Raw genomic sequence first — 15,209 nt, 5'->3', positions numbered from 1 at the left:
GCTGTGATTGGTGAAGATTTAAATCTATCTTTCTTTCTATAGGGCAACTGCATTTGGAATTTTGAATGGACTGTCCAAGTTTGCTGCCATTCTTGGTATATCAATATTTGCCTCATTTGTGGAGATAACAAAGGTGGTTCCTGTCCTGTTGGCTTCCATTGCATTAGTAGGAGGTGCCCTGCTTGGTCTCCGACTTCCTGAAACCCGGGAGCAGGTTCTGATGTGATGGGCTCTCCAAGCACTTTTGGACTCACAGTAATACGCACAGCTGCTAACCACTGTCCTTATAGCCTAAAACATCCACTCTACCATCTGTGCTTTCTGTGACTGGACTCACTTGTGCTCTGTGTACTCACACCAAGCTTTCACATAGCTAGTTACCACCTACTTACAGAAGTTGTTCTGTGCACCTACCCCACAGGCTGAGATGGGGAAAGTTGGAAACTATTGGAAGTGTTCTCATTTGCGCACTGCAATTTCCTGGTAACTTGCTGTTGTAGATCTTCTGCTAACCATACATACTTCCTTATAATTGGGTATTCCCTCTATAAAAAGTCTCTTACCAACTTTTAGGAAATTTCATCCGGGCTACTTCATGCTAATTTTGTAAGGTTTTGCTGGGGAGCTTCCTGAATCTGGTGCAAACTATGAACTAGCACCATCACTATCGCGATTGTGCGATTATTGACTTTGGTGAAATAGTTCTTGTACATTTAAAAGGGCCGCGTTCAATCAACGTTCTGACTGTTCTCTCCTGATTTCAGCTTCAGCAAAGCTGTATTAATGGGAACTTCTTGTCTCAGCATGATGGGTGGACTGAAGCTTGAAGAATTGTCAAATTGCCTGTAATTCACAGGGTCAAAGGTAATTTATTACTCCCCTTGCTCCAGTTGCCATATGAAGGGTAATCAGTGTTAGCATGGTTCAGTTGAAAGCAATTTTAGCTGGGGGTTAAAACACATACAGAATGCTCTCCTTTGAAAGAAACATTATTCCAGATCTTTGTCTACTTCTCAAGTAGAAATGTTGCATGGCATTAACAGGGAATTCTCCCCATGTCCTCTAACTTTCAAAGCACTGAAGAAAAACAGGTTTACTGGTCACTCAAATCAAGGGGTCCAGTAGTGATCTACCTAAGGCAGATTCTCTGCTTATTTCTCTGTGCCTCCAATCTTTCCTGTTCAATCACTGATAATTGCCTCCCATTTTCAATTTCAATGGTCAAAACGATGAGGTAAAGGAATGTGTGAGGCGGTCTCCCCATCGCTGTCTTCACGCGTATGTAAAGAAAAGACGAATCCTCTTCAGAAAGCTTCCTCCACCTGGAAGCAGCTGTCGTTCCTAGCTCTTCCACCATCACCATTGAAAGTTCATTGGTCCCACTGTTGGACCTAGCTCAGGATCTTGAGCATAAGATCCTTACCTGAGCATGGGTCAATTCGAGAAGGGAAAGGTTGAGACCTCAGTTGATTCTGTTTAATATTGTTGATTTATGTACTGCAACAGAGGGCCTTTACAAAGGTAGCTGGGTAGCTCAGTTGGCTGGCTTGATCGGCCATTAATTGCAATGAAATCGATGGAATACAGTTTTCCTTTGCCTGCTGTCTGTATGAAATGAGCTTGGCCGTGGGGTGTGGCAAACGTTGTGGTTATAACACTAGACTAGTAATCCAGAGGCTCCAACTCATCTTTCAGAGAATATGGTTTCAAATCCTATAGAAATTTAAATTTGGTTTAAGAAGATTTGGAGCTAAGAGAAACAAAGGGGTTGGTTCACAAAGAAATCCTGACTTTCAACAGCCCCCTTCACAACCTCAGGACTCCCAAGGAACTTGCTCGCCAAGTTTTGAAAACAGTCACTCTTGTAATGTAGTAAATGATTAAGGGAAGGAAGACCATCATTTTTACTCAGTCCGGCCTAGACAATATGTGAATCCAGTCCCATGCCAATGTAACAGCCCTCTCAGTGGCTCAAGGAAATAAGCACACAGGTGCACAAAAGCAAGTAACTTTGGACAAGAAATGTCAGTCTTGTCCATATCCTGGAAATTAATGTATAAAATAAAAAGACAATGTTCCAGTGAACGTGTGTGCAGTAAGCCTGTAGATGTGGTTCCGAACTGTCATGAAGAAACATCACTGATGTTAACAGGGAATGAATAGAATCATGTTGACTTAGAGCAAGGTTACTCTCCATCTAACCTGCTGCAACATGCTTCACCTTAATGTGCATGAATCTGGTGACAAAAAAAGAGAATAACATTTAGGCAGTTCTTAAGGCAGATTTAGAATCAACCTACTTAGCTTCTGTGATGCAGAAAGTGGCACCCATCGATCCTAAATGGAGGGTCTAAGCCAAGTAATGGTGGCAAAATAGAAAGGAGGTTATAATATCCAAAATGTGAGCTGTTTCAAATTATTTCTTTAATCAATTTAATGTTGCATGAAATGTTGCAATCTCATTATCATTCAATCAGTAGTTAGTAGAACCAGAGTAAGGCTGAATGGCCTGCTTCTACAGTGTAACAATTCTGTGATTCTGATATTGATCAGCACATACTGCATTATTGCTCGAAGAGATATAATGCCGCATGAAACTAATTTTTAAAACGTTTTTCATGATGTACACCCGAAGTGACTTCCTCACCCATTTTGGACTTGGCTGTGGGCATGGAATCACATATAGATCAGGGCAGGTAAGGACAGCAGGTGATTTCCTCCTATAAAGGATGTTCCTGAGCTGGTTGATACTTTTAAAATGACAATCGATGGTGGTTTTGTACTCACCGTCATCGTAACCAGCAATGATTCCAGAGTGATCCAGTAATATTTTTTATTACTCGTTTGAAACTGAACTAGCACCAGCTACATTTGAAACCTACATCTCCAAAGCTTTGGTTCATGCCTTTGGATTGCTAGTCTAGTAATATTACCCATCTCAACAAATGAGCTAACAATTTAGCAGACAGTGAATGTGTGCTACAGCTATGGGATTACACTGTAACATAACATTATTGACCTGAGACTAAACTATCACAACCCTTTCTGAATCCAGACTGCAGGTAGATTGTTCAAATCCTCTACAAACATGACCCACCCTTGCTCAGTAACAGGAGCTTGTCTGAATGCATTCTACATGAAGGCCAATAGTGAGTGCTACAGAGGTACGAATGCACGGTCTAAAAGTAGGATGGCAGAGAGAGTTTCTGAGAAAGGTAGTTCTTGAAAGCTGTGTGGGCGGGATGTTCTGTGGGGTTTGGAGTGGCAGGAGGAACTCCATTCGTAACGGGTTCAAGGGATGAACAAAACGTCTCTCAGGTTGTGTTGGACTTGGTGCCTTTGACTCCCTAGGGCAGGGAGCTGAGGAGGTTCAAGGTGATTACAGCTGGTCTTATAGCAAAACTCCACATTCCTGCTTGCTCCCTCCGTCCTTCTTGCTATTCACAGAGTCCAGCAAAGGTTCACCAGACTGATTCCCGGGATAGCAGGACTGACATATGAGGAAAAACTGGACCAACTGGGCTTGTACTCCCTGGAATTTAGAAGAATTTAGAAAGGGGGGGGGATCTCATTGAAACATATAAAATCCAGATGGGACAGGAAAGGCTCGATACGGGAAGATTGTTCCTGATGTTGGGGAAGTCCAGCAGTAGGGGTCACAGTCAGAGAGCTGTGAACCTGTGGAATTCTCTCACAGGAAGCTGTTGGGGCCAGTTCATTAGATATATTCAAGAGGGAGCTGGGTCTGGTCTTTGCGTCTAAAGGGATCAAGGGGTATGGAGAGAAAATGGGAGTGGGATGCCACAATTGCATGATCAGCCATGATCATATTAAATGGTGCTACAGGCTCGAAGGGCCAAATGGCCCATTCCTGCACCTATTTTCCATGTTTCCCTGACAGTTCAAGATTCCGTTGAACTCGATCTTGAACTCAATAGTGGAGTATCTGGGGTTGACTATTTCAACAATTTACCATTTTCTGAGTGAAGAAGTTCCTCCTCACCTCAAGCCAGATCGATGGACCCCCTTAGTTGAAAGATGTGCTTTTTGAGATCACTCACCCAGGGGCAACAAGCTCTCTGAAAAGGAGTGAAGAATGTTTTATTCAGCCAGTGTTTGGGGCTTATGGAATACAAAAGTAGAACTTTTTAATTGCTCACCTTGACAAGAACAGAAAGGAAGCAAAACACAATCTGCAATGTAGTGCATAGAAAGAGGCCATTCAGCCCTCTAGCTCTTTGAAAAGCTATCCAATCTGACCCACTCCTTCATCTCTTTCCTCTCAGCCCTGCAAATGTTTTCTACAATGTATCAGTCTAAAAATGATTATAAATTTGAAATTGGAAAGTTCGTTCCAGTGTTGTTGCTAGATGCTGAGAGCCAACCGTGCAGTATAATTCATTTGAACAATTACATCTTGACAAGGAATATCCCACTTTTGAATAATACAGAAAAGCCATTTATCATTTATAAGCCATTAATATTTAACAATCTCAATTCAAACACAAGCATCACCAAATGTTTTCCTGTTGGTGAGTGAGGTTGAATTGCTCCTTAAACCTTGGATTTTCAGTGTATTTACAGATTCCAGGTTTCCCGTTGTCTCAGGAATAAGTACAGCAGAAAAAAAGTCAGTAACCCAAAGCAGAGCATTTTTTTTTGTGCTGGAAATGCATGGCAGTAATTACCTCCACATCTGGTTAAGAAAGACTTGCATTTATATAGCACACTTTCAAGACCTGAGGATATACCAATGTGCTTTGAAACAATGAATTAATTTGAAGTGTAGCCACTATTGTTACAGGAGAGTGTAGTAGACAATTTCACTCTGTAAACTCTGACAAACAACAGTCAGATAATCACTTGATAATCCACTTTAATCTGCTGTGGGATAACTGTGGGCCAGGACTCCATGGAGAATGTCCTGCTCTCCTTGAAAGTAGTGCTGAGAGATCTTTTACACCCAGCTGAAAGGACAGTGGGCTCAGTTTGACATCTCACCTAAACAACAGATGAAAGGAAGATCCATGCAATTTCAATTAAGAATCTACACACCTTCATTACAGAAGGAGAAAGCCATTTATTCCATTTCAGCTCATCCATCCACAGTGACTCCGGAAGGCATTCCTTTAGTTCTGAAGCAAGTTAAGGGTTTTATCTGCAGTTATTCCCAAGCACTGATCGCCTTTTAAGGAGAAAACCAAAAGTTATCATTTCAGTCTCAAAGATGGCATTAAATTATTTTCGGCCTGTGACCTCTCATCCTATTCCGATGATTCGACATAACATAATTTTCCAAGTTTAGCTTTCCTATCCCGTTTAGAATCTCATAGGTGTCAAAAAATAATTTCTCAAAGATGAGGAATCCATGTTTATTCAAAACAGATTTGTGACATGTTCCCCCATTTTATTTTTCTCTTTTGCATATTCATTGATCTTGAATGAATTCCCAACAATTTCTATTTCTGATTCACATTTCCGAGATTCTATTCCGTTCATACTCCATTTAGAGATGGGTACAATTTTGTTATAATTAGGTGCTAGCTTTGCAGGGGTATGTGTGTTGGGGGTTCTCTCAGTTGGCTGGACAGCTGGTTTGCAATGCAGAGTGACCCTGCAGACTGTTTGAGGTAAAGGTCCCACCTTCTCAGCCTCTTCCCTTGTCTGAGGTGTGGAGACACTCAGGTTAACATGACCAACAGTCATCTCTCTCTGATGAGAGTGCAGTCCCTTGGGACTGTGATGACTTTATCTTTACCAGCTTTTAAATAGGATTCAACATAGATTAAGAGTTAGAGTGAAGTTTGTTAGAAATTAATTATAAATATCTGTTTGTCATAAGTTGGATAAGATCTAGGACATAAAGCCCACAAGGTCCCGAGCTCAGGTGAGAGCAGCTGAATTGGGAATAAGGATGCTGTAATTAGTCGCAATGCCATTTGGATATGGAAAGAAAGTAACAGATAAAGTTTCCCAATCCTGTTTACATTTTGGTGATCCATGTTGGAAACTGGGAAGATATCACATGAGGATAAATTGAGGCTTAACTGTGATATCACAAGTCTCTCACTAGTACTCAGTTGTCCTTGCCTGTTGTTGATGTTCCCAAAGAACTGGAAAACTGAGGAAATAGTGATAGTGATGGAACCGTATCCCAGTAAGAATCGACTTCCGGAGAGGAGGTCAGAGGGAATAGAAGAAAATCTTGGCATCTTCTATTGTAGGATTAGAATTCTTGAGCTGGGAAAGCCAGGCAAAGCCCACATGGACAGGATGGGCTGAATGGTCTCCTTCTGTGGTATACAATTGTAAGCTTGAACTTTAGCTGCTGGATTTTGTTTTGATAACAGACAGAGGTAGATCTAAGCACGAAGATCAGATGTATTCAGCAAGTTTGTAAGCAAACATCAATGATGCTGTTTGGTTCTTGGAATTGTATACCCAGAAGGAGATATCTTTAAGATAAAACTGAATAAGTCTTTTACACAGAGGCAGCAGCAGGAAGGCAAACATGTACACCGATTGATCAGCAGTTATATAAGATTAAATAACCACAGATGGAAATTGACCAAGTTACCAGTTTCACATGTGGGCTGCAAGCTGAAAAATCAACTCCACAGTCTCATCCAACTCTGAGGTTTTTTGTGAACTGCTGGATCAAAAAAGAGAGCAGCAAAATAAATTACCCACAGAGCCAACTAGAACATGGACTCTTCACTGGAAAGCAATGGGACACAGCTTACATACATCTTTTACACTGTTAGCTTAAACTGTTATACCATTATGACAAACAGGGGTTCAGTATTAATTGACTGTATATGGGTTATAAAATGTAAAAAGAAAATAATGTCTGTGTATTGTCTAAATGTGCATGCCGCTTAGCCATTCACATATTGACAAACATTCACGCAGTATAAAAATGTACAATTTATATTCATTGAGAGAAGTGCATGCTGCTGGTTCGAAGGCAAGTGATTGCTTTAATTCTGTTTTAGAGACTACCTACTTCAAAAGATTCACTGCTGGACACACCACCTCATGAAAAGAAGTAACATTTTATAAAATTATTTATTCTGATAAAAGGCAATAACGTTTTCTTTTCGATTTTCACACTTCAGTCAGAATCTTCTATGTTTAGTCTTTAGGTGAAAGCAAAAGCTTTATTTGTGATAGATGTCTTGTAACTGCCGGTGTCAACTTTCACGTCACATTTAATGGATGTTAGTTTAGCAACCTTATGGTGCTGTATGTTAATTGTAAATAAAAACGGCGTATCTACATGTCCAAGGTGAAAATAAAAAAAAAATTAGTTTTCATGTTTTATTTGGGTGAGCATTTGACCATAGTCTTAACTAACAATTATTTTTCTACCAGCTTGTCTGTCCTTGATAATTGGAGACCAGTGCTGACAATCAGAGTTTGATTTGTTTCTTTTGTGTAATATTAAAAGAAAACAATTACTTCTAATGCTACCTGAATGTCATTTGAAATATGTGCGAGAATTCGCACATTCATATGCAGTCCCTCTCAAACATTTTCCCAAGTTTGACTTTATGATGGTAGTCACTGATGTAAACATGTAGATTGATCAGCAGTTATAGAAGATTAAATAACATGTATATAATCCCCCAACCAGTGGTGATACTGTAGTGGGAACAGGGGAATATGATGAATAGCATGGCAAATGTTCATAGGATCTGGCCACTCTAAATGTGAATTTGGGAGTTTTAATGGTAAGACAAAATAAGAACAGATTTTAATCACTTTAGAATGGGGTTTTAAGTGCAACTACATGCCTTAGTTTAGTTACAAACCCCCTAACCTCAATATCATGTCCTCCTCACAACTCCCTACTATCTGAACATACTTGGCTTAGTCCTGGTCTTTACTCAGTGTATATAAAGCCATGAAACATGTCTATACATGTGCTTCATCGTTTGCTCAGTGTTCAGTTGGGTAAAGGTTTGTGCCAGAAGCTGTAATGTGATACATAGAGGAAATGATCCCTGGTTTTTTTCTGGAGGGATTTGAGTTATCTGATACCATCCACTATAGAACCTTTATAATTGTCTATACTACCCCTCACCCACACATCCTATCAGGGGAGTGAAATATCAGCAAATGTGCCTGCTCCTCATCGGTATTAGTACCCAATGCTGAAGAAGGTGTCAGGCAAAGACATGTCAGGTGAAACTGTGAAGCACCCCACAGCCAAGCAACAACACTGAAAGACCTGAATAACATTAGTTCTGTTCAAGCTATGTGACTATAATCAGCTTGCTGTATTTTCACAAGGAGCATTGAATTCTCAAATCACCTTGACGAATTTATAGAATGAACGGTCAATGTAACTAAAGAGAACCAGACTGACTTGGACCTAATGACTTCCTTTATCCAGCTCCAAATGAAACAAGCACACTCCTATTTGATATTATCCTATTTAACCCTTATGGCACCCATTGGTTGATTGATTAGATGGAAAAAGACTCACGTTGGTTTGGTTAATGGTTGTGACAATGATTATAACACTGGGTAAAGCAGGCAAATTATTTAGGGGTCATAAACATTGGATGGTCACTAATAATTCCGATAAAGAATTCAGGGAAAAATTCTTTACCAAGAGAGTGAGTAGAATCTCGAATTTCCTAACTCACAGAGTAGCTAAGGAAAATAACAGATCTGTTAAAGGAAGTGAGATAAATACATGAGGATAAAGGAACATGAGGAGAGATTTTTTTAATCAATCTGTTCCAACACATCTCTGGAGCAGGTGAGATTTGAAGCTAGCTGTTCTAGTCGAGAGATGGGGCCATTACCATTGTGTTCTGGTACTCAATAGACATTCTGATCAAGTTAGACACACTAGGGTGGCACGATGCTCATGTTTATATAAGTACTTGATAGGTCAAATGGCCTGTATCTGCCCTGTTAATACTATGTTGTTCTTTTCATTAGCTGGTATCAGCTCAATTGATTATGTAGGCCTCCAGGAATGGAATGACCCAACCATCTCTGCTCCAATCCAACTCCAGTCCCACACTGTGAACTGGGCCAGCTTTGACACAATCACAGTGGCACCTCGTAATAGGTAATTAGTACGGTCTCGTGTGCATCCCACTTAAGAGTGTGCTCTGCAGAGATTTTTCGAATCCATTCTCAGGCTTGTGGAATCGCTGGTCAGACCAACATTTACTGTCTGACCTTAATTGCCCTTGAGAAAGTGGTGGTGAGCTGTCTTCTGGAAGTGAAGCAGGTACACCCACAGTGCCGTTAGGGAGGGAATTCCAGTATTCTGAGCCAGCGACAGTGATGGAACGATGATGTATTTCCATGCAAGGATGGTGAGTAATTTGAAGGGGATCTTGCGAATAGTGATGTTCCTACTTGTCTACTGACTGTGTGTGATGTCAGTAGTCTCCAAACTTTTTCAGCACAAGATCACATTGTGAATTTAAGTGGAACATAGGATCTACCCCAAAGAAAATAGAGAATAAATAGTTTGTTTTTAATCTTATACGAGCCTAAAAGCAAGTCCATATAATGTTCTATTTTGTCCTCTATTCACCAAGTCTCAGTCTGATTCCTATATTCCTATAACCGCACATTATCTGCCAGTGATTTGAAACCTAGATTTCAGCTTGAGATTGTGAATTGTATACAGTCCGTCAAATGGGTATCTGTGAGGTGGGTGTGATACAAACTTAATTATCCTTATTTGGGAGAACACTGTCTCTTAGAGGGATGCAAAGTCAACATACATATTTGCTTTGAAAGTACAGGATGAGAGAACTGGGTATTTTTCTCCATTTAGAAGTCACTGAAAATCATTGCCCCTTGATCTGACATTCAGCTCAATTTCATTTTGCAAATGAATTATCAAAGAATCCTTACAACGTAGAAGCAGGCTGTTCAGCCCACTGACCCTCTGAAGAGTATTCCGCCCAGACCCATCCAAGTAACCTTGCATTTCCCATGGTGAACCCACCTAACCTGCATAACCCAGGCTGGCATGGTGGCTCAGTAGTTAGCACTGTTGCCTTACAGCATCAGGGACCCAGGTTCAATTCCAGCCTTGGGTGACTGTCTGTGTGGAGTTTGCACATTCTCCCCATGTCTGTGTGGGTTTCCTTCCACAGTCCAGGGGTTAGGTGAACTGGCTATGCAAAATTGCCCATAGTGTGAGGTGTGTTAGTCAGAGGGAAATGGGTCTGGGTGGATTGTTCTTTGGAGGGTCAGTGTGGACTTGTCGGGCTAAGGACTTGTTTCCACACTGTAGGGAATCGAACCTAATCAAAAACCCAGGACACTATGGTGCAGTTTAGCATGACCAATTGATTGACCAACCCACCTAACCTGCACACCTATGGTCTGTGGGAGGAAACCGGAGCACCTGGAGGAAACCCCTGCAGACACATGGAGCATGTGCAAATGCCATACAGACAGTCACCCAAGGCTAGAATCAAACCCTGGTCTATTGTGCTGTGAGAAAGCGATCATGTTACCTCTCCATATTTATTTTTAGATTTTAGGTTTTTATTGTCATGTGTACTCAAGTACAGAAGTATAGCAGTCCAGTGAACAGCGTATAAAATCACCACACATGGTGCCATCTTGGGTACTAAGATCCCTTGGTACAAAGAAACTTAGGGACAAAGTAGTAAGAGAAACAGACTTAAGAAGTTCAGCATTAATTAATGGAAAAAGTAGGAAAATAAAGAAATAAGGTAGTAGTTAAAGACTTTTGTAATTTAAACGAGGAAAATAAAGGAATAAGATAAACAGTCTTTGATGCATCCTCTATTTATCTTGATCTCCAGGAGACCTTAGCACCCACCCCTCTTGCCAGGGCCTCCCAGCTTGGTACATGAGACCACCCTGCACCCACTCCAGAAAATTGCCCATTTTCGGCCAGAAGATCATGACTTTCTGGGCCTAGAGTACTGTAGAGTTTTGATTAATCAGCAGCTTTGTGACGCAATTTTATGCAAATTGTGTACAATTTTAACACGACTTGCCAAAGAAAAAAAAAAGAGAAAAACGTACAAGACATTGGTTCGGCCGCTCTTATAATACTGTGTACAGTTCTGGTCGCCACATTACCAGAAGGATGTGGACGCTTTAGAGAGGGTGCGAGAAGGTTTACGAGGATGTTGCCTGGTATGGAAGGTGCTAGCTATGAAGAAAGGTTGAGTATATTGGGTTTATTTTCATTAGAAAAAAGGAGATTGAGGGGGGACCAGATAGAGGTTTATAAAATCATGAAGGGTATAGACAGGGTGGATAGAGACAAGCTTTTTCCCGGGGGAAGGATTCAGTAATGAGAGGTCACGCTTTCAAGGTTAAAGGTGGAAAGCTTAAGGGGGATACACACGGAAAGTACTTCCCACAGAGGATAGTGATCGTTTGGAACGTGTTGCCAGCAGAGGTGGTAGAAGCAGGCACGGTAGATTCATTTAAGATGCTCTATTCCTGGTGAAGGGCTTTTGCCTGAAACGTCAATTTTCCTGCTCCTCGGATGCTGCCTGACCTGCTGTGCTTTTCCAGCACCACTCTAATCTAGACTCATTTAAGATGCATCTGGATAAATGCATGAGTAGGTGGGGAGCAGAGGGATACAGATGCTTAGGAATTGACCGACAGGTTTAGACAGTACATTTGGATCGGCTCAGGCTTGGAGGGCTGAAGGGCCTGTTCCTGGGCTGTAAATTTTCTTTGTTCTCTTTGTTCTATCCTGTCGCTGAAGGGCAGTTGTCCTGCCCCGAGTCTATTAAAGGCCGAGCAACTGTTAAATAGCCGCAGGGCAGCTGCTCCTCTGCTGGTAGGCGCTCCCTGATAATGTCTGAGATGAGGTGACAGTGATTACAGCAATCCCTTCAATCCCTTTGCAGGAGACATGCTCTTCCACCTACAACATTGTTTGGCCGTGGTCAGAATGCAATTACCTGAGCCAAGACAAACCAGGCGAAGGGTAGGTGGGATTTTAAGAAAGGATATTTTCACTCAGAGGAGGATGAGTATCTGGAACTCACTGCCCGAAAGGGTGTTGAGGCAGGAGTCATCACAACGTTTAAGAACGATGTGGAGGTGCTGGGGTTGGACTGCGGTGGACAAATGCAAAAGTGAGGACTGCAGATGCTGGAGATTAGTGTTGAGAGTAGGGTGCTGGAAAAGCACAGCAGTTCAGGTAACATCCAAGCAGCAGGAGAATCAATGTTTTGGGCAAAAGCCCTTCATCAGTCAGAAGTCCTACCAGGCTGCAGTCCAATAGGTTGATTTGAAATCACAAGCTTTTGGAGCTTTGTCTTCACCTGATGAAGGAGCAGCGCTCCGAAAGCTTGTGATTTCAAATAAACTTGTTGGGCTATAACCTGGAGTTGTGTGACTTCTAACATTTAAGAAGTATTTAGATGATCATTTGAAATGCCATAGCATGTAAGGTGACATCTGGGAAATGGGACTAAAAATGGTGCTTGATTACCAGCATGGACACAATGGACCAAATGGCCCCTTCCTGTGCTATAAACACTGAACATCACTACATAACAAATCCAGAGCATCACTTAGCACACTCACCGAAATCCCGATCACAGCAAAGTGGAAATCTAAACACACGTGGACGTTGCACACATGGTGAGGCAGTGACATCACAGTATTATTGTCATTAGTATAGTCATGCAGAGACTCAGATGATTGCTATGGGGACATGGGTCAAATCTCAACAAGGTAGACAGCGAAACTTGAATCAATGCATATCTGGAATTAAAAAACACACTGTGATTGTTGTAAAGACCCAACTTGTTCACAAACATCTGTTCGGGAAGGAGATCTGCTATCCCTACTTGGCTTGGCCTCCAAGTGCCCTTAGTCTTCACTCGCCTTGGAGATAGCTCTAGCAAGCCAGTCACTTCAAGTGTCAATTAGAGACGGGCTATAAATGTTGGCCCAGACATCCACATCTCATAAATGAGTTAAAAATAACCTCTCCAGCTGAAACCGGTGAAGGGTTTTCTACCTGTGCTGTGACTGATGGAGGAATGCTTGATGTAAACAAAGAAATTATGAAAAATGGTTTACTCTCTAAAGCCCATCATCCATCTGGTTCTGAGGAAGGGTCACCGGACCCGAAACATTAACTCTGATTTTTCTTCACAGATGCTGTCAGACCCGCCGAGCTTTTCCAGCAGCTTCTGTTTTTGTCCCATCATCCATCTGCTTGGTTCTGATGTATGTTTCCCAACTCCACCATGGACATTTTGAGAAATGCAATGCAGATTCTCTTCCCTTGTAGTCTTTCAGAACACCTTCCTTCAATGTCCCTTACTGCTTATGATGTGGTCACTGCTACAAAGTGCAGATGAAATGCAGATTGAGTGATCACTTTGTGGGACACTTCTATTTAGTTTGCAACAGAGATCCCGCGTTTCTGTTGCCCGCCATTTTAATTCATCCCCCCCCTTGTTTCCAATCTGACCTCTCTGTTCTTGGCCTGTTACTCCCTTCCTATCAAGCTCAAAACAAGGTTCAGGGAGGCAGCCCTATCTATCGACTGTTATAAGAAAAATATTATTAAACTGGAGAGGATTTAGAAGAGATTTACCAGGATGTCGCTGGGAATAGAAGGTTTGAGTTATGAGGAGAGCCTGGATAGGCTGGGACTCTTTCCACTGGAGTGTTGAAGGTTGAGAGGTGACCTTATAGAGGTTTATAAAATCATGAGTGACATGGATAAGGTGAATGGCAGGTGTCTTTTCACTAGGGTGGGGGATTTCAAGATAAGATGAGAGGAGAACGATTTTAAAAAGACACAAGGGGCAATTTCTTTACACAGAGAGTGGTTGGTGTGTGGAATGAACTTCCAGAGGAAGTGTGGACGCAGGTACAATTAGAACGTTTAAATATGTAAATGAATAAGAAATGTTTGGAGGGATATGGGCCAAGCGTGGGCAGGTGGGACTAGTTTAGTTTGGGATTATGATTGGCATGGACTGGTTGGACTGAAGGGTTTGTTTCCATGCTGTATGACTCTATGACTTTAAAACTGGACACTGCATTTTTCTGGATGAAAGTGAGGACTGGAGCTGCTGGAGATCAGTCAAGTTTAGTCAAAAGCCCTTCATCAGCCCGAAACGTCGATTTTCCTGCTCCTTGGATGCTGCCTACTTGCTGTGCTTTTCCAGCACCACTCTAATCTTGACTACATTTTTCTGGACTGAGTTCAACAATTTCAGATTGTTAGATTTCCTCCTGTTTTGCTCTGTATTTTCTTCTTGCAGAGTTATTTGCTTTTCTCTCATTTCTCTCCTGTTCCCTTTCCTTTGCTTTTAGACCCACACCTATCCTGCCATTCGCACCTCCTTGAGACACACCCTTTGTTTCTTTACTTATTCTGTTCCCATTCTCTTTTGTCTTGCATCATAAAACCTCCTCGTCTTATTTCTCCGGCCATCGACCTGAATACTGATCTTCACTTTCCGTTCTTCCTCTCCCCTATCCCCCACTCCTCTCCACCATCCTGGATATTGAGTTATCTTCTTGAACCACTGCAGTCTTTGGTAGGTGGATCCACAGTGATGTTAGGGAGGTGGGCTTGCAAAATCTTGACCGAAGACAGTGAAGGAACGATGTTGCATTTCCATGGCAAGATGGTGTGTGGATTTGGAGGATTCTTTGGCAGGAGGTGGCATTCCCATCTGTCCATGCCCTTGTCCTCTAGATAGTAGAGGTCACAGGTTGGTAAGAAATGGCTGAATGAGGCTTATGAGTATATGGTAAGCAGAGAGACCAATGCTCATCCGTGATAGTGGGAGTAAATATTGAGGGTGGAGGATGGGGTACCAATCAAGCAGACTGCTTTGTCCAGGTTGGTGCCAAGGTCAGTGAGTGTTCTTGTTCAAAACACTTCCAATTATCCCCAGTTCTGAAAGAAAATCTATCTGAAATGTTAACTGTTTCTCTCCACAAATGTTACCTGACCTGCTGAGTATTTCCAGCATTTTGTTTGTATCTTGTAATGATATTGAACAACGGCAGTATTACAGCTTAGTATTAGCTCAGCATCTCAGAATAACATATCCGACCAAGTGTTTGTGGGTAAGACTTGTACAACAGTGCCACCAGCTGTTAGCTTGACATCGCAACAAAATAGAAACTTATCCAACCAAAGACGAGTGTATTGAAGAGGGACGCTCATTATATTAAAACAAATGACA

At 41.8% G+C, this 15,209-nt stretch overlaps 1 protein-coding gene across 9 annotated transcripts in view; it reads left to right on the top strand.

Moving 5' to 3' along the window:
* LOC140469027 (synaptic vesicle glycoprotein 2B-like) overlaps window positions 1-7,321 on the top strand; it is a 200,129-nt gene extending 192,808 nt beyond the window's left edge. For all 9 annotated transcript variants that reach the window (XM_072565213.1, XM_072565211.1, XM_072565212.1 and 6 more), the window contains one exon: window positions 43-7,321. In XM_072565213.1, coding sequence (XP_072421314.1) covers window positions 43-226 — 184 coding nt within the window. In that variant the 3' untranslated portion in view covers window positions 227-7,321. The remainder of the gene's footprint in view (window positions 1-42) is intronic.
* Window positions 7,322-15,209: the final 7,888 nt, after the last annotated feature.

Source organism: Chiloscyllium punctatum, chromosome 48 (genome assembly GCF_047496795.1).
Source record: "Chiloscyllium punctatum isolate Juve2018m chromosome 48, sChiPun1.3, whole genome shotgun sequence".
Lineage (NCBI taxonomy): Eukaryota > Metazoa > Chordata > Chondrichthyes > Orectolobiformes > Hemiscylliidae > Chiloscyllium > Chiloscyllium punctatum.
Note: the sequence above shows the minus strand (reverse complement) of the source record. Positions and strands in the feature narration are given on the sequence as shown.